Source organism: Mycteria americana, chromosome 15, assembly GCF_035582795.1.
Source record: "Mycteria americana isolate JAX WOST 10 ecotype Jacksonville Zoo and Gardens chromosome 15, USCA_MyAme_1.0, whole genome shotgun sequence".
Classification (NCBI taxonomy): Eukaryota; Metazoa; Chordata; class Aves; order Ciconiiformes; family Ciconiidae; genus Mycteria; species Mycteria americana.
The window spans coordinates 3,992,283-4,013,389 of record NC_134379.1 but is presented as its reverse complement, the minus strand read 5'-3'; the positions used below and the strand labels follow the sequence as shown (position 1 = coordinate 4,013,389).

The window sequence follows — 21,107 nt, the reverse complement described above, 5'->3', positions numbered from 1 at the left end:
AAATCCATAAACGTGTTTTATAGAGCATTAGCACGTGGCCTTCACCTCGGACGCATCTGAACTTCAGTGGCAAGTGGTACGGCTGCAGCCCTTTTGGACAAATCCCACCCGTTGGGCAGAGAGATTCCCTCTGCCTATTATTAAGTTAATGATAAACTCACGTAGGCTGCAGAAGGGCTTAATTACAGAGGCTGTGATGGTTACTCAGAGGGGAGGCACGAACACCAAGAAGTGCTGATGTGATAGACCAGCTACGCTATCTTCTCAGCAGAGCGAACGAACGACTGCCTGTAGCAAACGATGCCTTGCTGATTTTCCGAGAAGTAGAGGCTAAGCTACTCAATTAATGAACTGAGTCAATAAACTAATTTGAAGTTTAAATAGAAGCCACTGAAATGCATTTAAAAAAAAAAAAAAAATTGCATACTTCCACAGATTTTTAGAAGTTAATTCGTTAGTGCCACGTTCTGTGGGTGAGACGTGTTAACAGTGTGAAGTGTAATTCAACAAACTCAGACCTGAAAATGTACCCCAAAATATCAGCGCTTCCAAAGGGTTTCTTAACCTGGTGGTTTTTGTGGAACAAATTTTCCTGCTTACCAGCTATGCAGGCCAGTTTGAATGATTGCATGTCTTAAAGGAAAAACAGTTTTTTGGTAACAGGTACTTGAACCGTTGCCTTGACAAACCAGTTTGCTGCCATTTATTGTGCCATAATTCTTTGCTTCACAACTTAAAACTCAGTTGATTCTTGTAAGGAGCGTGATGTTCCTTTCATGAAAAAAGTAAAGGAAATCATGGTGACCAATGGAAAATATATAAAACTTTGCTTAAGGACTGTATATTTGTTTCCAAAATAACTTACAGTATAGGTTTAGGTTATTTCTTTAGAATACAAGTCAAGAAGCTACAGTGATAGAAAGGGCCGCACCAGAAATCAGTTGGCCTGGGCTGGGAAGAGCCCTTTTTTTGATTCACGTGGTGCCGTGCCATTGCCTGGGGTTTTGGGGGCCTTCAGCAGGGTACGACCCCGTAGCGTGGCCTCTGCCAGCTCATCTCCGCTGCTTCGCGTCGCTCTGCTCGGGGCAGGCCAGCGTCCAAGGAGCCAGGCACAATCGGACGTGGTGGCCCTTTGTTGTGCACGTGTGCCAGAAAGTCCGTATCCTGTTGAACTGGCGTCTTCATTAACGGATATTTCGAAAAATAGGTTCCAATCAATATTTAAAATAAAACCTGTGTAGTAGAATTCAACCGAAAATAACCTGAAGTGGCTGAGAACATGGATAATTGAGCAGCGACTTCAAAATCTCCTGAGAGAAATGCTTCTGGAAGGGTTATACCAGTACACCTGACATTTCTTGGTACAATAAATCAATGGCTTTCCTCCCACAAGTATATCAGAAACCTGTGAGACTGTGCCCTCGTAGTACGCCCTGTACACAATAGATCAGCTCTGCACAAAAAAGGCTTTAGTGTCTTGAAAGGGACACAGATGTGGGTGAAATTTGAGTAGCTTTGGTGTTGAAAACCTTCCAGTGGATCACAACAGAATTATAAAAGTTTATTTGCAAAAGGCTTGTAGGATTTAACTCTGAACAAGCAAGCTTTTTTCTAAATTGTGTACAAAAATATACCTTTAAAATACAAATAGAAGTTTTCTTACAAAGAGCAATATTGAGCAGAGTTAAGAACCAGCAGTTCAGAGGTGTTGCAGTTCCTATTTTTGAAAGCATTGATTTTAACGTAACAATGTCCCAAGAAAAAAACTGTTTTGCAGACAGCTTGGTGAACGTGGGTATTGAGCGTAGCTCCAGGTATAAATGATGTCAAACGTGTAACAATTTTAGCTTAGTAATCTTCAAATAAGAGATTTTCTTTCTTCGTCTCGTAAAGCAAGTGAATCTGCCAAGTAGCCTTTTAACCCCTAAAATGTTTCTGTTGATCCTGACCATAAACCAGATTTATTTTCTGCAATTTTAGAGCCCTGAAGGCAGATAACATCTAAGTTTCACCAAACGCTCTGAGGCCGCAGTGGCGGTGACAGAAGCTGAAGGCTGTGGTTTTACTCCCTCCGTGACAGCCCAGGTTTTGCTGGGAACGCGCTCGCCGAGCCGGGGTCCAGGTTTGCTGGAGCATCGTCCGTCAGGGCTGAGTCAGGCGGGAGGCTGAGGTCCGCTCTGAGTCACTGCGCACGGTCCTGGTGTTGGCGGAGCCTGGGGGAAATGGATGGTTTAAATACTGTGAGAATCTTTATCAGCACAGGAAATGACAGCTCATTAAAATACTAACCGTTAAGCCTGTTTAGATCACTGTCTGGAAAAAAATTAACCATTGAAGGTTCAGATAGCTCGCAGGAAGAAAGGTGCTCTGTTTAGACTGTCAGCACGGTGGGCAAATGAATCAGCTTCGCTAGTTGTCCAGTGGCATAAAAATATTTCTGCTGGAATCTATTTCTCAATAGTTTATAAATGTCTAACTTTCAAAGAATTTGACAAAGAATTTGCTGGAGCAAAACTTCCCGGTTCTTTTGAGGGAGGGATGGCTAAAATAGCCAGCTGTGGGGGCTCGTCCTTGCTGCTTGCGAGCTTCAGGATGGATTTTTCTTGTGTTCTTACAGGGGAACATAGAAATGTGAATCTGGCCCAGAGAAACTCTGGGTGGGAGGAACGGGTGTTGGGTGTGATGATTTAACGATGTTTGGCATAATAGTTTGGAAGGTGAAAGCCTTTGCTTTGGCCCTCTGGCCTAGCTGTCGATAGTTAGTCTGGTTTAAATAAATTATTAAAAAAAAGAGTTGGAGGTACTGGGAGGGAAGGCTCCGTGCCAGCACGCTCCCTCCTTCGGTTGTCACGTTCTTCAGTGCCCCTCAACTCCCTTTTTTGTAGAAGGAGATAATCTCTGGCCTTGGGCCACGCTTGCTCTGGGACGCAGGGTGAGATACTGCGTGCGTGCAGGGTTTGTGCTGACAAAATGCACAATGGTATTTTCCTCATAGTTTGGTTTTCTGTTGTTTCAAATTTTCTTTCGCTGTTGTCTTCGTTTTGAATTGTAGTGCTGGCATTTCCTAAAAGGATGTTTTTCTATAGCTGGACTAGCCCAAATAGCTGAATCTGAGCAAAATGTATACGACCCTGTTTGTCGCCAGACCCTGAGAGGGTCCGGACGAGGACAAAGCGTGCGTGCCAGAGAGTCTGACAAAATCAATCCCCGTGTTAACAGTTAAACAGTTTTTCCAAATTAACAGCTGTGGATATTAGAGAGATCATCCATAAAATGGGGTTGTGACTCAATGTTGCATCACCTTTCCAAGCAGGGCTTCGGTGTGCTTCAGCCTGGGAGCCTGGCAGCTCGTTTGCACCGTCTATTTAATTATTACGGTTCTCATTTCCCTTCAGGTTGTTATTTCCATGATAAAATGGACTTCCCTGTTTTTAAACCTGCAGTGCTTAATGTTTCTCAGTCATCACAACTCCGGGACTGATTCCATTTGTTCATATGAGTTGCTGAATAGGGTATAAAATTCAGAAAAATTAATTTCCATCAAAATAAATGGAGTTTAAGAACTGCTTAATCAGCTGCTTAATCACTTGCTGATAGAGGCCTCTTAAAAATGAGCAACTTTCATCAGCAGTAAAAACCCCACCATATTAATGTTCCTAAAATGGGGGTCTACCGTGGCAGTTTCGGTGTTTCTTGAAAATACTTGCTCATGCTAACATTTCTCTCTGATATGCACATCTGCAGAGGTTTTTGTAAGATGGGAACTTTATATCCTAAATTGTGGACTGACAGTTTTTTTGTGAAATGTGAGCGCAGTGATACAAAAATGCAGCATTTGACAGAGAACTGTACTTCAGCATTTAGCACAGCTTGTAATTATTTGAGTGTTCACAAACTCTAAAAGCATAGGTTATGAAATTTCAATAACTCAAGAGTAACCTGCACTCTTAAAGATCTCCTAAGATGAAAAATATGCCTTTCAAAAGTGCAAATATAATGATTAAACGGTTTTAAAGAAGGATTTTTAATATTAGTAAAAATGCAGTTGACTGGAGTACTGAATAACTTTCTACTTTTTGTTAAGCTGGCATAGGGAAAATACTTTTTTTTTTCTTTTTCCCCTCCTCTTGGTTTGGTGCTTCATCCACGTCCATTTGAGAAAACTCCCACCTGTAGTTCCAAAGATTTTGTAAAAAGGTGTTTGCCAAAAATCTTTCCTACCATCTCATGACTACTGACGTGACTGTTGACAGTCATTCTTTGAAAAGCAAATTAATAAATTGTACAGTGTATTTTAACAAACACAGTTTGGCTGTAACTGGAATAGAAGTTTTAGGACTCATACTCTCAGAATCTGTACATAGTTGGTGCAATTTTTAAACTAATCCTAGAACAGCTTTGCTGAATCTCTGTAGTGGGGTGCTTCAAATAGATGTGAAGTTTTGTTTTATTTGTTGGGGGGAAAAAAAAGCTGTATAATTTTTTGTATGGCTAGAAATCGTGGCTCTTAAAAAAAAAAAAAAAAAATCAGATGCATCTGTTTAATTACAAATACCAGGTAATACTTCTGAAAACAGGCTTCAACAGTTGTTTTCTTCAGTGAAGCAAAATTCTTCATGGGTGTTCGTGTTGTAGTATTAGAATGCAAGTAATGTTTTTTACTGAAATGTTACGATTTTAATGAATTTAGGCTGTACCAAAGGCTAGTGCAATTTTTTGGAAGTCTGTTTTCAGTTTCAATTCCTTGTGAAACATTCAGTTTTAGCAGAGACTCAGAATGAATTAAAACAAAAATTGGTGCTTAATGCTAACTGTTTCTAAAATTTCTTCTGAAACAAAATTTCTTCAGAGGTTGGGTTTTTTTTCCTCAAAAAAGAAAAAAAATCCAAAGCATTTTTTTCTGAGTCTTATGGTAAAACTGTAGCTAGTCTCTTTCTTTTTCAAGTAAATGTTGTTGAAAGGACAAGATACACAAGAACAGCACCTCTCTTCCTCGGAGTGCGTCCTTGTTGCTCATTAACTGCAAAATTGGTTAATTCCAACGATAGCAACTGGTGAAACGTATTTCATTGTGAATGACCTTTTTTTATTTCATTTTCTTTTTAATTGCAGTCCTTAAGCAGCTCACCAAGACCTCCATTTTAAGCCCTTAAGAAGGGGCAGCAGGTTGTGTGGTTGGGGGGGCTGCGTGTTTTGTTTGGCAGATAGAGACTCCAAAGCGTGGATGAGCTCAGTTCTGTTGTGCCCTAAGGTCCTTTTATTTTCTTATCCTTTCGTACTCTTTATTTGAAAGACAATAGGCTTGATTCTCAAAGGAAAATGCAAGGAATTGCTTTTAGATTATGCTACAAACAGGGTTATCTTCCAGCATCTTCCTTTCTTAAGTCGGATGTGTAAATACGCCTGTGGTTTGCATCTAGACTCCTGAAACTACAGCAGTCTTTTGAAGGTGCATCTTAAAGTCATCATCGCTAAGTGGCACAGAATTATGATGCAAATCTGTTCCTTCTGCCTGTGTACCTGCCTCTGGTTTGAGGGTAATCCTTGAAAAGTTATACTGAAGTCTTCCCCCTCCTCCTTTGATAAGAACAGGGTTAGTGAGTTGAACTTCACTAGGTTTGGGGGGGTACCACTCACTTGTCTGTAATGAAATAAAATGAAAACTGATTTTTAAGACTTCTAGATCTAAGCTGATGCCTGCACTTTGGATATTAGGTGATGGATATGTTAGCTGGTTGATTAAATGATTGAATTTTGTCGAAAGAGTGCAAGTAACCAATACTGCCCCACTGAAATGGGATTTCAAGAATTTTATTCCTGGTCCTGTGGATTCATGATTTTCCAGATGCTACTCTGCTTCATTTTACTCCTTATTTAAATTTAGGCACCTTTTTTGCAGTATTAGTCTCTGCAAATGTGCAAAACACTGCAGACTTTTAGAAACCAAGGTCCTTGCATTCAGGATCGTACAGTTCTTCACAATAGCTTTAATAAAATGAATCTCGTGCACTTAATTCTTAGTCATGCTGACAAAAGAAAAAAAAAAAGCTGAATACTTTTAGTGAAAAAAATTTTCAAACACAGTGTTGATGCACCAGGATCTCTTCAAGCCGTCTGAACTTGGTTTTCATGTCTTTGTTCTGTTGTTTAATGCTAATTGGGAACTGACTTAGTTCAGTTTTCAGAAAAAAAATGGAGGCATATGAACAACCGTTCTGTTAATCATTCATCTCTCATCATTTAAATATTCATTTCATAATCATGCAGAAGTTTAAATGTAAACTATTACCTTTCAGTAGCTTTTCCGGGCTTCCTAGTGTCATTTGAAAAAGAAAAGAAACCTCAAAATGTAACTCATTTTTAAAATGACTCGTACCGATCAGCGAGTCATCAGAATTTTTACCATGAATAAAGTCAGCTTCGCAAGGGACGGTTCTGAAAAACTGGAAATCATTTGTAAAAGTTGACATACTCTTGTGTAGAATGTGTAATAGATGTGCTTTAGTCTCTGGTCTCTGCTTTTTTTTTTTTTTTTTTTTTTTTTCCTTCTGAAATTTTACCAGTCCGGGCACAGAATTTACTCACCCATTTGTATCATCGTGATGGTGAATCATGAGGGAAGCAATCTTTTTCTTGTAAATATGTTCAAAAAAATTATTTGCCCCTGGCTATTGAAGGAAATACATTTAGTGGAGGAGAGCGAGCTACTTTGTTTCTTTGGTCTGTGCATTTTCTGCAAGTTCTGCAGATTCGAAAGCTGTTATTTTTTCACTGGGCTTTAGGCTGGAAAAGGGAATATTGTGTCAAACCAGGAGACTGAGGAAAATCATTTTAGAGGCCTAGCCCTCCCGCGGCCGTTCAGAGAGGAGCTGGTCCGTTTGTAAACTGGGGGTGTGTGTATCTTGGTGTCTGAGGCGTGGGTTACTAAATCCTCCCTCAAGTAGTAGTGTAAAGAATCAAAACTGAAGCGTTGAAATGTAGGTGACTTTTTTTTAATGTAGAAGACCAGATTAATTTCTTTAAAATGAAAAGAAGAAATTTAAAATCTCCGTTCTCTCTGAAATTAAAGTGGCGTCTGTCGGTGATGGGAGCTCTCCCGTGGTCGGAGTTAGGAGTGTTGGTGTATGTATGTGGATCACACCTTGGGAGCCTTCGGATTGTGCGTGAGTTCTCACCACGCCAGCTCAGCTACTGTTTTTTGCTAATGGTAATTTCTTCTGTATAGTGTTTAAGTTGTTTTTTTTTTTTTAAGTGTCGTGACAATTCTTAAAGCTCCTTGAACCTCCTGCTAAATAGCACGCTGTATGGATTTAAAGAAAAATTAGCTAGGTTGTTTTTGATTAAAGTCTGGCCGGGCTGTGGTATTTGCAGAATGGAAGTTGGAGGCTGCTGCGAGTCTGTCCAGCGCTAACACCTTTACGCCTTAGAGGTAGGAGAGGGTGCTTAGTTCCAGAAACGTAACCCCGATCTCTGTAACGTGAATGTAAGAACAAGGTGTTCAGTAACGTATTGTAGCTTTTGTGCAAGTCATCTGCCATAAACGATGGCATGATTCAGAACAGGGTTCATAGTTCCTTCTTTGTTCCTTTGTTAATCACTGACTTGTGGGAGGCGCCTGCAGAATTTGCTAATGCATTCTTTTTGGGTAAGGATGACGCACAGATTGTCCTAATAAGGACTTAGTTTGAGAAAGGGGCCGTCTTCTTTGAGAAGATAGGGGCAAGTCATAGGGCGAGCAGTTTCTTTTTTAACTGAGGGATGACACAAGCACAAGTCATTTCCTTATTAATCGGTTCAAACCAGTTCTTACAGGAACTGCTGGTGATAAATGTGGGACTTCTGAGAAGTCATTCATTTTATTCTCAGCACTGCACCAGTGCACAGCCTCAGCTGGCTTCTCCCTGGCTCTAAGGAAATGCTCTCGCTCACAGCTTCTTTCGGTGTTACCAGCAGTGTATTGTCACTGGTTTGCTCCGAAATATTTTTCTTTTTAAGCACTTTTTGAGGATCTGGGGAAACGTGGCCCTTTCCGAAGTATCAGATAAAAAGCTGAAATACACTCGATTTCGTGGTTATCTGCTTTCTCAAGTAGCAACGCCCTTCTGAGCTGTAGCTCAGTCTGAACTTTGTTCTGTTTGGGTCAAAGTGGTAAGTTTAAAAAAAATGTTTTTTTGTTTTTGTTTTTTTTCTCCCCTATTTTGTCTTGTTCTCTGGGATGAACTTTGCATCAGTGCTATTCCAAGTATAGGTCCTTCTCTTCAGAAGCCATTTCAAGAATATTTGGAAGCTCAGAGGATAAAACTCCACCACAAATCTGACAGTGGCGTGCCACAGGTAAGAACCTCTCTGCCTCCCTCCCCAGTTAATTTTTCCCTTCTCTAGCTGGCTTTTGACTTGTCAGGTTTACCGGTGTAACTCCTGATGCTGTTTTTCAACGATTTGCAGTGGCCCGGGGAAGAGATAAAAGTTTCCTTTTAAAAGCAACCTGGGAGTTAAAAATATTGCTGTAATTGTATGCAACTGGACTTACACCTCTCGGAGAATAAAGAAAACAATAAAGCAAGACCAATGGCAGGTCTTGCCTCTGTACTAGCGTGCTGATTTCGAAAGAGAAATTTAAGCAGAAAAAGCTTGCATTTACATGTGAAACGGTAACAGACTGTGCAGCATCACTGCTTCAGAAGCCAGTGGGATCTGTGGCTTAATGGCCAGTAAGAAACCAAATCCCCAAGCCTTTACTGTTCGAAAGGAAATGAAAAATACGGTGTTTAGAGCCGGTACGAAGGGGCAGAAGTGTCCCTTCATACAAAAAGAAAAGTATTTTAAAAAACACACCCTGAATTTTCAGTGGGGACAGAGCATCCTGGACATGAAATTCCTTAGGATACGAAGGCATTTTTAGAAAAAATCCATTAATCGAACTCACATTTCACATTTAATACGTGTAGCTCCTGTAAATGTTTCTTTGCCCATTTCTTACCAAAAAAGAGACTAAATTAGGGAGGGTCAGGCTGGAATAGCTAAACATGCAGATTCCTTGTATGCACATTGAAGTAATTTTTGTGCAGTGCATTGCTGCCCTCCTTTGACAAAAAAAAAATACAAGTTAAGAGTAGCCATGGAAAACGCTCGAAGTGGGGCTGCCGAGGTCACCGCGTTAACTGCTGGTGACACCGGGAGAATCGGATACCAGCTGGAAATAACACAGTATATGCAGTTTAGGAAAAAACCATTGTTAACCAATGACCTTATTGTCTTCTTTGCAATGAACATGACAGGGAATGACAGTCAGGGGTTGCTAATTCTGAACTCTATGAATTGTGAGCAAAGACAAAACAATACGAGGAGTAATAAATGGCTTCACCAGCACACTAGTAACGGTCAAGGATTCATCATCTGCCCTGCAGTGTATTTGGCAAGCCCTCCTGCATTGTTTTTCAAGGGACTAAAGTCAGCTTTAGAGAGAGACCTGCAGGAATCCTGTCAGCTTGCACTTGGTTCCTGTTTTTAGTTTGATAAATCACACAGGTTAGGCTTTTCCCTTTCACCCAGAAAATGGAGAATTCTCCATCGTGCTGTCCACTAATCTTCATTTTCCTCTTCTTCTGTTTTGTCTTTGTCTCTTCAGGGGGAAAACTGGCTATCGTGGATGTTTGAAAAATTGGTGATTGTCATGGTTTGTTATTTTATCTTATCTATAATCAACTCCATGGCCCAGAGCTATGCCAAACGACTGCAACAGAAGATGTACTCTGAAGAAAAAACCAAATGAGCTTGGAAAAAAACCCTTGGAATTGGGTTTTAGCAGACACAAAAAATGACACATCTTTCCATATGCTTAAAAATCAGCATTATTCGAAATGGGGGAAAACTTTTTAACATCAATTTTCAACTATAAAATTTTTTATTTAATTTTGAAAGTAATTTGGGTATTAGAGCAGACGGTTCATTGACAAACTTATAAATGTTAAGGTAAGGTATAAACGCTTTACATGTCTGAGTTGTATTATATGGGATGGACAATGTGATGTTAAATGGAGTTTAACACAAATGTTGTCCATCCAAATTACTTCCAAACCTGATGATTTAATAATCTCCACTTCCTGATTTAACTTCAGACTGAACTAAGGGTAACTGTTTATTTTGAAGGGTGGCTGTTTTGCTTTTTCCATAACTTTCAAGACCATCAAAATGTATATAAATGAATACAGATTGGATACAAACTGTTGCATGTCCCTCATGGTAAGGCTATTCCATCTGAATTCTCCAGCGTCCCATTGCATTGCACGTGCTCTCGGTTGGAAAAGCCACCCTCTTAAACGTCATGATGTTAGCAGAGATGATTGATGTCAAAATGCTGAAGCTGACATTTTTTATTCTGTATATTTAGAATGAAGTTAAGATAAAACTTTATAAAGTCATCTTTGATCATTCCAGAATTTCTTGTGTCAGTCTCTTTAAGCTGTTTTCCTCTCCACTTTTGTACGCTCAGTTTCTTTAGTTTCTTTATTAAGCCTTAATCCCATGAATTGCATGCTTTACTCATCCTTCCTGCACAAATGGTGCTGAAGCCCTTTGTTCTTTTTTTTTTTCTTTTTTCTTAAGAACTTCTTACTTAGCAGAGGGAAGTAGAATGCATATCACTTGCTTGAAGTGTGGCTCACTGGTTAAAATAGGCAAGTTAAATAGCTAGCGATATTTGCTGTCAAATTCTTCTCAGATGTTTGCCACTGATCACAGCACCGTGGGCAATGAAGGAGAAGAGAGGGGGGAAGAGTAAAGATTCCAGCTGAAAACAGATCTGATGTCAAACCCAGCAATGCCGCAGAGAACCTTAGAGAACCTTAAACTTAGGCTTTAGAAGTCAGATATTTTAAAACATTGTTATGAATCAGTGTGCGTTCCAGTGCTAATGTACATGAACATGACCAATATTAAAATGGATCTTTTCCCTCTTTAGTAAGTAGATATCCATTCCACTGCTACTGTTTATGTGTTACTACTCTAATAAATTTTTGAACTATTGTTTTTTATTTTTATCCTAGGGGTAAGTAACAAGAATTAATTTGACTTCCAATTAGTGTTATCAAAAGGTGGCATATGAGCACAGAGTGGGTTAGATCTTGCTCTTGCTTAGCTTAGATTTATCCCTCCATTAGGTTAGGGCAAGGGTCGAGCAAGGTGTGAGAATCTGTATTTTGTTCAATCTGCCTGAATGTCCTCTTGTGTTGCCAACCGTCGTGACATCTCCATGGCTGTACCATCCTGTCGGATAGCTTATCAGACTGATGTTGACTGTTGGATCTCATGGCAACAACAGTCGGTAGGCTGTCTGACATTTTGGTATCTTTCATCTGACCGTTCGCTCATCCATCTCCAACTGTTTTCATTGAACATCAGTAGCATATAAATGTTTTTAAGTTTAGATGGAAATGAGTTCAGAAGTCATGCCGTGCAGCAATCTAGCTTTTAAAGTTTCATCTCAGTTGTGTGTGAGGTTTGTAATGTTTCTCTTGTATGCTTCGTATATAACTTTAAACAGGGTTACTGAATGCATGGGGAGGCTTTTAATAGGGACTTCTCTCAATAGAGCTGCTGACTAGATTAAATTTAAATAGCTAAAAGTCTGAGTGCTGGGAGGTAGTGCAAGATAGTTAAAAGCACAAAGGCCACTCATTTGCCCCTGTGGATTTTTAAAAGATGAGCAGTATTTCTTAAATCTTGGCCCAAGCAGCTTTTTCATTTTTTGGCCTAAATATTGTCTGTGAAAATAACATAGCAAAGAACTTGTTCTGATACAATACACATCCAAAAAAACATAGCCCTGTTTGATACTTCACTTTTTTCAGTCTACTAAAACTTTAATTTTGCACTTTGTAAGAGATCACGTCAGCAGTTCCTAGCTGTTTGTTTCATTTTTCTTCAGGATACTTGGATTAGTGAAACAACTGTTTGCTACTTTCCCCAGTTTTAGTGGCAGCTTTTTTCCCTCAAATCTGCCATTCACTGTAGGGACGCTGGTATGTCCTGCACACAGTTCTGGTAGTGTCTTAAGGCCTTTCGTGAGAGTAAATTAAATTTGTGCCATGTAGAGGCCCCTGTATGCTGTCAGATTGAAATGAGGAGACTGTGTAACAATAAGTAAAAAAAAAAAAAAAAAAAACCCACAACTCTTCCTAGAGCTTGAGCCAATGAACCATACCATTCTAAATGCTTTAGCAGTCTCCTCATAATTATGCCTCCTTGCCTACTGAAAAATCACTAGACAAATTGAAAGCTTTCCCCCACTTTTATTTCAATATATGTTTACATACATATAGTGCAAAATATATCTCTATTGTTCTGCAACTCATGTTTGTATGTGTCCATTCCAATAAGCTATGCTGTTATTTTGAAGCTTTCTAACATTATTTAAAGAAGGGACTGGTCATTCTACTTGCTTCTACCTGTTCGGCCGCTGGGAGATAATAAGACTTGGTAAAAGGTAACAAATAATAGAAATGAAAGTTATGCAAACCTAATGAGATTTGCAAATGGATAGTTTTATGTTTGCTTAAATAAACAAACAAATAACTGTTTCCCGGTGTTTATTTCAGCTGGATTGCTTCCATTTCTGTATATTGAGCTTGGTTGTTATGCTGTGAAATTTCTTGTCCCAAGCATTCTACAATGAGGGTGAATCTAGAAGACACATCTGCAGTTGCATTTTGTGGCTTCAAAGAAAGACCCAGAGCCTTTAGCCTTTCATCTGAAAACATGCGTTTTGCTCCCTTACACATTTTCAGTTATGCTGTGCGTTGGAAGCAGTCACTCATCTCGTTTAAAGTGTGTTAGAGAAAAATCCCAAGTGAGGTCTGTTGCAAGAGAAACAATCTTAGCATGGATCACTGTATTTTTAGCTGATTCTTTGAATAAAGTATCTCGCTTTTTTTCTTGGAATTACTGAAAAATCACACGGAAGTAAGTAACAGCCCTTGTAACAACAACTAATGTTTGGTTAAACATCAAAGATGACTTTGAGCTGATACAGATTGTTTTAGTCCTGTCATCTGTGGAACATGGCTAAATCTGCTTTCACAAGCGCACTGTAAATAGAAAGGAAAGCAGAAAGTTGGCCATAGTGCCAGCCCAACAGGTCAGAGAAGCACATCAGAGCTGATCCTCCTCTTAATTCGCTGCTTGCTTACTGCCAGACCTGTGAATTGTGCCTCACCAGCAATGTACTGTGAAGGCCGTGTGAGATGTAAGCACGCTAGTGTGCCCCTCTCCCCGGCAGCCACGATGTACCCGCTCAGGGCAAGCATTCTGTTGATGTAAGCAAAGCGAAAAAGGTCACCCTGGTCTGTGCCGGGCTGAGCCAAGAGACCAGCACAGGCCATGTCAGATCGAATCATCCAGTTCCAGACTTCCCTCAGCTCCATCAAAACCAACAGGGAACCTCCTGCTCCCTGTCTCTGCGTGCAGTTTCTTACCTCCATCCCAATGTCACACTGTTTCTTGTTAAAGCAGCTCCCTCTGATATCACCCAGCTGCTTGTTCATGCTAAAAGATACTTGTCATTAATACTTGGAGATGGCTTAATGCTGTTCCAGAAAGTCCTTCCCTGCTGTGCTTTTGGGTTTCATGATTTAATTTGTTAGAATCAGCCTCCCTCTCACTGCAGGCAGTGCTAATTGCAAGCACAAATACTGTGGATGTTTCCCTGATTGTCAAGCACAAATATAAATATTAGTGAACAAAATTGATTGCAGGTGTAAAAATAAGTGGTGATTGGGTGTGTTCCTTGGAGGTGAAAGTAATTCAGCTTGCTTTGAAGCACATGGTTAAAAAATACTTGGTAATCAGCAGGTAAAAAGGTTGAATGTAATTATATATAAGGTAATTGAAATTGCTCTTCAGAGATTTAAAATTCTAGGGTTTTTTCTGTAAATTTGGGGGGGGGTATTTTTTGGAGGAGAAGAAGAAAAAACAGTAAGTACTTTGTGCCCAGCCTTCTCCAGATTGCAGCACTAAGTGGAGTGTGAAAGTGGGGGAGCAATAGCTAGGGAGGGCTTCCTGCTGGGCTGTCACCCCTCGCTGAGAGCAGGCGGGTCCAGGTGAGGGTTCCACTGCCGGAGCCGTGGGGGGGTGCTGGAACCTCTTCAGGGAACAGGGAGTGAAGCAATCGCCTTCCCTGTGAAACACCCTGCTAATGCGTTCAGAACTAGATTGAGGGTAAATATTTGCATATGCTCTTACAAACCCATTTTTAAAAGGATTATCTGAAAAACTCTTTGAGCCTGCTGTGACTTTCCTAATTCAAGTGTCTAATTGAGGGCATGATGCTAGCATTTATTTCTTTATCCGTTTCACTTGCTTATTGATGCATCCACTCAGCTTTCATAAAAGGCAGCAAAGCACGGTTTTGGTAGTGGTGTGAGTGGGAGGGGCTGTAACAACCTGGGTCAGTTGTCAAAAGAGTGAAAGGAGCTCAAATGCAGAAACTGTCATCAAATGTCAAAAAGATGCCTGGCTACATCGCCTTCCAGGTAAAAGCAAACGGGAAGAGCCCAGCAATCTGCCATGGGTTTCTTGGCATGTGTCAGGAATTCAGCAAAATGGTGTTTTGGTCAAAAAAGCTGACTATTACTCTGTGCTGAATTTCGAGTGAAGAGGCTGTTGAGCTGTGAAGTCATTCAGCCTATTCACTGCTGGTGATGTTCAGTTGTGGTAAAACAAATGTGCAAATGTGAACCTGTTGAATGGGCCAAGCTTTGTTTTACTTTAACGCTGCCCTTTATTGTGCTGGGGGGGGGGGGGGGGGGGTATTACTATTCTGCACTCATGGAATGATTCAAAGAGCATTGATTACATTAGCATTAAATCAAAGGTCATCTTCCTTTAAACATCGTTTGATGAGCTGCTCAGGTATGGATAAGTAAGTGTGCTGCATCTTCTGCCTTTCAAGGGAGTTACTCCCAGCTTAATTGTTCTTCTGGTTTCCCAACGAGCTTAAATGAGTTTGCCCAGGCAGCTGGTAATAAGGAAACTAGCTGCTACTTCCTGATGAAGGGCAAGAGATAGGACTTGTCAGCTCGGTGTGTTGTTCCCTGCTCTGATAACTGCCCTGCAAGCCGCACCCTTCTCCCATGGCCTCAGAACCTGCTTTTCTGTCCTTGTAAAAAGAGCGAGTTGGTGTCTTTTCTCTGGTGACTGCTGCGCTGTTCCTGCTTGAGGGGTCCTGCGAGGGAAGGGCTGTGTGTTGAGTACACCTGATTTAAGGCATAACCCACTGTTTTGGGGGTCTTTTTAATGCTAATGTGACAGAGCAGGCCACGCAGGTCTGATTCTGCCTCCTCGTGAGAGGTGGTTGGAACTTTTTGTTTCCTTGTGGCCTTGGTAGTGTGTCGTTTATAGCTGCTTTTTGCTACACGAAGTATTGCACTTATGTCAAAGATATCTCAGGTCTAGGCAAATTCTATGAACTACACTGAAGCGTTCGTTAGCCACAAGATTGTGACCACAATTATGATAGATGACATCAATCTGTGGGTAGTCACCTATCACCTTACTCGGGTACCAGCTAATCTGCATGCCATTTCTAGGGTCCAATGCCTTTTCACTGGAAGGTGGCATCGATTTGGTGGAAGATGTCAGCCGGAGCTCTAAGCTACCTGAGCACAGGCACCACCAGTGCCCGGTGTGCCTGGGGAGGTTGAGCTCTGTCTCAAACCATTTGACAAAGTATAAGAAATTATTTAAGAGATTAGATGCATTTCCTAAAGCTTGCTCTATCTGCGTGCAACGACCATGTGGTACCTCTATTTTCCTTCCATATTGTCAGGAAAGAAAATGGCAGTTCTCTTGCAGAAGCTGCTGCTAACTAAACCACATAAACGCTTTGTTCGAGGCTCATACTTACCTGTAGAAACCGTGTGAGTATTAAGGGACTGTGTGTCTTTCCTGAGGCTGCATGTTTCTTAGGCTCTTTCCATCTGTTGAAAAGGCTTGAAAAAAGCAGGTTTGTGGGCTCAGCATTTCTTTTCTGTCTCTGAAAGAAACTGGACCTGCATAAAGAGAAAATACACATTTAGATTTACAACATCGTACAAATCTAGCCACGTTCACAAAATCTCTCTGGTCTGTTTAGAAACCATGCTTCTCTCAGTGCCTCTTGTTTGCTGCAGCTGTTTTCTGACAGCTGTAATATTTAGGAAATTTTCGTAACATCAGATTTTATTTCTCTGATTCCTTGATTTTTATGTCTCACCTCAGTCCAGCTGACCTCTCGTGACATACAGTCACATGCATCCATGTGTGTTGCATAAGACTCTAGGTGGGGAGCAATAAGGAAGAGAGAAACTTTTAAGATGCCTGAAGCCGGCATTTAGTTAAGTTCAAAGTAATGAATGCCAAAAAAAATTTTCAAAGCCGTATTTCTACTAGATCTGTACTAATGCAATTGGTGATTTGAATTCTGTTGCCTCCCTTAACTTCTATATAAACCTGTCTTAACACTTCTGCATGTGCACAACCACCACATGGCAAATCACACCACAGCATTTGTGCATGAACTAAAATTGTCATGGCTGCCTGCGAGGCACCTGGTGTTTTTAAGTGAAGTGTGGAAATCTCCTGTGCTATCCTTTGGCAATAGATTTCAGCTGTGACTGGGAGAGGATCATTCCAAATTAAGGGAATAAGGGAATCAGGAAAGTGTTTAAGTGTTGTTTGGCAGACCTGATCCTGAGAGTCCTAGCTGAAAACTGATGTCACTGATGTCTCTCCTCTCAGTCCTTCTTGTAGCCCTGTCTGTCCTCGGTGCTTAGCGATTTTTGGACAAGTTCAGGCCTGTCGACTGGAGTTTTGTTCAGCTTGAACAGGACCCCACGTGTAGTAAAGCAAGTTTAGGTTTCCTTTATAATGTTATTGAAGAATAAGCTCCCCTTTCACAGCACACGTTAGGTTTGTATCTATTTTTTGTATAAGAATACTTCACTGTGAAAATACTGGGTTTGTGGAGAAGCCTGACTAAATCTTTATAGGGGAAAATAATGTGAAAACCCGAGTTAATGTCTCGTAGCGAGGGAACGGAAGCTTTCTTCTTGGGAGAAGAGTATTTAATTGGATTTTTGTTCATCAGTTGCCAAATGTATGTTTTTAACTGTTTTATGGGTTGCATTAGGTTTCTTCACCAAAATTTGGCCTAGGAAGGAGAAATTGCTAGTTTACAAGGTCAAATAACTACATAAATTCAATTGCTGACTAGATAACTCAGAATCAGGTAGTAGTACAGGCTGAAGTTGCCCAAAGCGGGATGAGAAGGAAATTTCCCAGTGTTTTCTTCGCAAGTGGCAGAGATGCACGACAGCTAGCAGCAAGCAGTCTTACATGGAAATATGTATTCTTGAGCTCAGTATTGTTCTGAGCCATCTGGAAAGCAGTAGCTCTGAACTATTGCCCAGCTCTCACCATACTTATTGAGGATATTATAATGAACAGCTACAGCTGCTGCCCTTGCCAACCAAGTACAGAGTCAGTATTTTATTACACCTTCAGCGTGTGGGATAAGGCTGCTTTCCATTTGGCTCCTTCGATGTGCTTACATGCTTGTGTAAATGATCTATTACATATTGGAGACTGCTGGGCAAAAGTTCAAATTAAATCATGCCATCTGACCACAATTACACCATTCTCAGGCAACTGAAGCGTATTTTTGTGAGCCTTTAAATAAACATTACATTGTACATGTAACCAAATATGTACAATAATCATTTTTGCAGAATGCACCCATTTAAATGCAAATATACCATATAAGATGGTATTTATTTCTCATCACATATAACTAGTGAAACAAAAGCTCTTAGCTCACTGAAGCTCAAGAAATGTTTATTCTGTCTTATTTTTGTATTAACCAGTGGCTTGTTTTAGTTAGTTTCTCTACTTACTGCTCTTACTTTTAAAATAGAAATCTTGGCCTAGAGAGCATCCTCATTTTACTTATTTTTCTATCTTATGGTGTAACATTCCATATTTTAAAAATTTTGCTTTAAAGACTAACAGACAAGAAGGTGTCTGCAACCTGGTTCACACAGGGAAGTACAGAGGCCCGTGCCTTTGTTTTACACCACTAGACTCTCCTAGAAGTCCCTGTTTAGAATCCCTCAGGCTTGTATGAACCATGGGGTTAAGGTTTAGCCTTCTTCCATGATCTTTATCATGGAACACATTTATAACTCTAAAAATTGCCTTTAAATTTCCTAATGAGCAGAAGCAGCTTCTCTAATCTCTTACCTCAGGCTATCTTCACCTTTTCCAGTGTGCTCCCTATCACTGGCAATAACATTTATTTGAAACACCGCCCTATTTGCAGCTGTTTGCGCTTCTGGGAAAGGGTTAAGCAGGTTCTGCTGATTCACAGAGGTAGGTGACTCATTACCCCACCCGGATAGAGGGGAAGTGGCTGTCTAGAGGGAGAGGATTCATACAATGTGAAATCAGAAGGGACCATTGTGAACTTCGAGTTTGACTGAAAGAGCCGGAAAGGCTCTATAGTTAAAATTCAGGATTATCAGCTCTACATCCAGGCGAGTTAAAGGCTGTCTGAGTGTCCAGGCTGTGCTTCTGGAGCGTGGGCAGAGGTGGGGTAGGAAGCCCAGGGGCAGGAGGCTTGAGGAGGAAGCCTACGCTGGAATTTGTTGCCTTGGTAAAGCTGTGTCTGGGCTGCCCTTGAAAGCAGTGAAGGAAAGGCAGCAGCTCAATTCCTTTTGGAAGTTTTTTTGTACCATATCAGATCCATGAATCACATTCCTGATGACTCTTGCGCCGTTTTTAAAGCAGTGTCCAGCAAAATGCAGACTTGTTTAAAGTACACTTTGACATCTGAGAAATTTCCTTTTGGATGTTTGGTCCCTCATTTCATAATATTTACCAATACTAAACTTATTAACGAATGCAGAAGGACATGAATTATTCATTTAATACCTTTTGGAACAATATTTCCTAGTAGTCTATCAGCTGGTAATTTGAACATAACTTCCTTCTTTCTTGTTGATAAAATCCTAGTTGTGGAAAACGCAGATTTTTGCCCTTAATCGTGAGCTGTTTCAGTTTGGTAAATCTGTGCAGGTAGTCTTCTTAAAAGTCCCTTATATATTTACACTAAGATTCTATCCTTTCTGTACTGGTAGTCAGTCTAACCTTATAGGCACCAATATATACTTAAGTCCAAATAAATTGTATCTATAACTACATTAGTGCCCTGTCACTTGTCAAACAGTTACTATGTTTAAAGTATTTGTAACAGGTTAATTTTTGTTCCTGTTTTTTTGTGGCCAAATAAAAGTTATCCTATTCATTAAATATATCTGCTATAGTTAGAGTCCTTGAATCAACTTCCAAGTGAGCTGCACCTGTCCATTACAAAAAACAATAGTGAGATTTGACGCATTGTTCCTCGGTTTATGGACATCCTGTGGATAGTTCGCTTAAAACTAGCTAGGTCAAGGCCACTGATTCTGTTGTCCCTGCCTCAGTGAGCCATTGGCTTGTGCTGACCTTTGATCTATCTCATTAATTTTAACTTCTAATGAGATAAAGGCCCTCTTCCAGGCTCAGACTATTCTTTACATAATTAATTTTCTCAATAAAATAGAAAATGACAACTCCACCTTCTAATATAATTGCAGATGATGAAAATTTGATAATAGCTATTCACTTCCTGTCACTTTGACCCTCTCCACATCCTGGGGAAAAAAAAGGAGGAATCCAGCCCTAGATCAAGAAATGAAGGCTTAGTTTGGGAAAGGGTGTGAGAATTTCAGAACTGAGGTCAGCAGTGAAAAACACTAACAGGAAGAAGGCTAGAGATGCCTAAAACAATTCCTGTCAATCTCTTTTCCAGAGCAATGAAAGGGATTATAACAGCTATTACAACAGTTACGCTTTTGTTTTCACCTCCTTTTTTTTTTTTTTTGTAGTTTTGAGGAATCTGTGTTGTCAAAATTTGGCTGATGGTTGTGATCCTCTGTTGCTGCTTTGAAAACCTTTGTTCTCCCATGGAAGTTGGAGTATTTTCCCTGAATCCTAACTGTGAACAAGTTCTTACAGAAGTATCCTTGTTAAGCATAATGAACCTGTTGAATATAATGAACCTTGTTAAGCATAATGAACCTAGCTCTGTCTTTGAGCTGCAGAATCTTTCCTCTATGTTTTCTTATGTTCTAACTAGAGATTAAATAAGGAAAATTTTATTTTTGCTTTGGGGTTATACATGTTAGCTGTGTGCTGTGTTTCCTGACATGGCCCAAATTCTGCCATCAAACATAAAGAAACCCCCAAATATCCTGCTCCATTCACTAAACGTGACATAAGCCATAAATAATAAATGGACGTATAAGGAATCGATAAGATGGGTTTATGTCATTCATAGGTGCAATAAGCACCTGCTGTATTTGCTTCATGCTCAGAATTATAAATACATAGAGATAACGTAAGGTTATTTCTGCAATAAAGTTACTTATTGATGTAGCAATACAATAACCCATTGCTCTCTTCCTTGTTTCTGAGAGGACTTATCTTTGCTTTTTAAAAATCTCTTTTACCTGTCCTGGAGAACAATGAGGGAGGGACTTGGTCATTCTTTCAGACATGGAGTTACCTATTGTCAGTTCTGATACTGGAAGGAGTTCTCAGTCTGGTATCTGTTGAAAACACAAGGAAAAATTATTTCTATGTTACTAAACATCCTGTGCCTTTTGAAGGAGGAGGAGGGAGAACCTCACCATACTGTCTCCTTTCCTGACCCTTTGTTCCTTGCAAACTTGAGTTGCCTGTGTTGTTTATCTTAACTTCTTGTGCAATCTTTCCGCCAGTTTCTTCTGTGAAAATACCCAAGTTAAAGCCAATGGCTGAAACCGACACAAACACAGCACTAGAAAAGCCTGTTTGATTGGGACAGTCCTCCAGCTCTGAGCTGCCAGGAAGTGAGTTAGTGAAAAAAAACCCCTAAATATCTGTGCTGCTTTTGGCTGGGATAGAGTTAATTTTCTTTATAGTAGTAGCTAGTATGGGACTATGTTTTGGATTTAGGATTTAAAAACAAATAATATTTTATAACAAAAGTTATA

At 40.2% G+C, this 21,107-nt stretch overlaps 1 protein-coding gene and 1 long non-coding RNA gene across 11 annotated transcripts in view; one reads left to right on the top strand and one right to left on the bottom strand.

The window, feature by feature from the left end:
* VMP1 (vacuole membrane protein 1) overlaps window positions 1-12,578 on the top strand; it is a 71,289-nt gene extending 58,711 nt beyond the window's left edge. For all 10 annotated transcript variants that reach the window (XM_075517916.1, XM_075517914.1, XM_075517913.1 and 7 more), the window contains 2 exons: window positions 8,232-8,334; window positions 9,629-12,578. In XM_075517916.1, coding sequence (XP_075374031.1) covers window positions 8,232-8,334; window positions 9,629-9,772 — 247 coding nt within the window. In that variant the 3' untranslated portion in view covers window positions 9,773-12,578. The remainder of the gene's footprint in view (window positions 1-8,231; window positions 8,335-9,628) is intronic.
* Window positions 686-20,686, bottom strand: LOC142417343 (uncharacterized). Its single transcript, XR_012777953.1, has 3 exons — window positions 20,583-20,686; window positions 15,902-16,046; window positions 686-2,213 (listed from the first exon to the last, which is right to left on the bottom strand). It is a non-coding gene; the product is annotated as an uncharacterized LOC142417343 (long non-coding RNA).
* Between the last annotated feature and the right edge of the window lie 421 nt (window positions 20,687-21,107).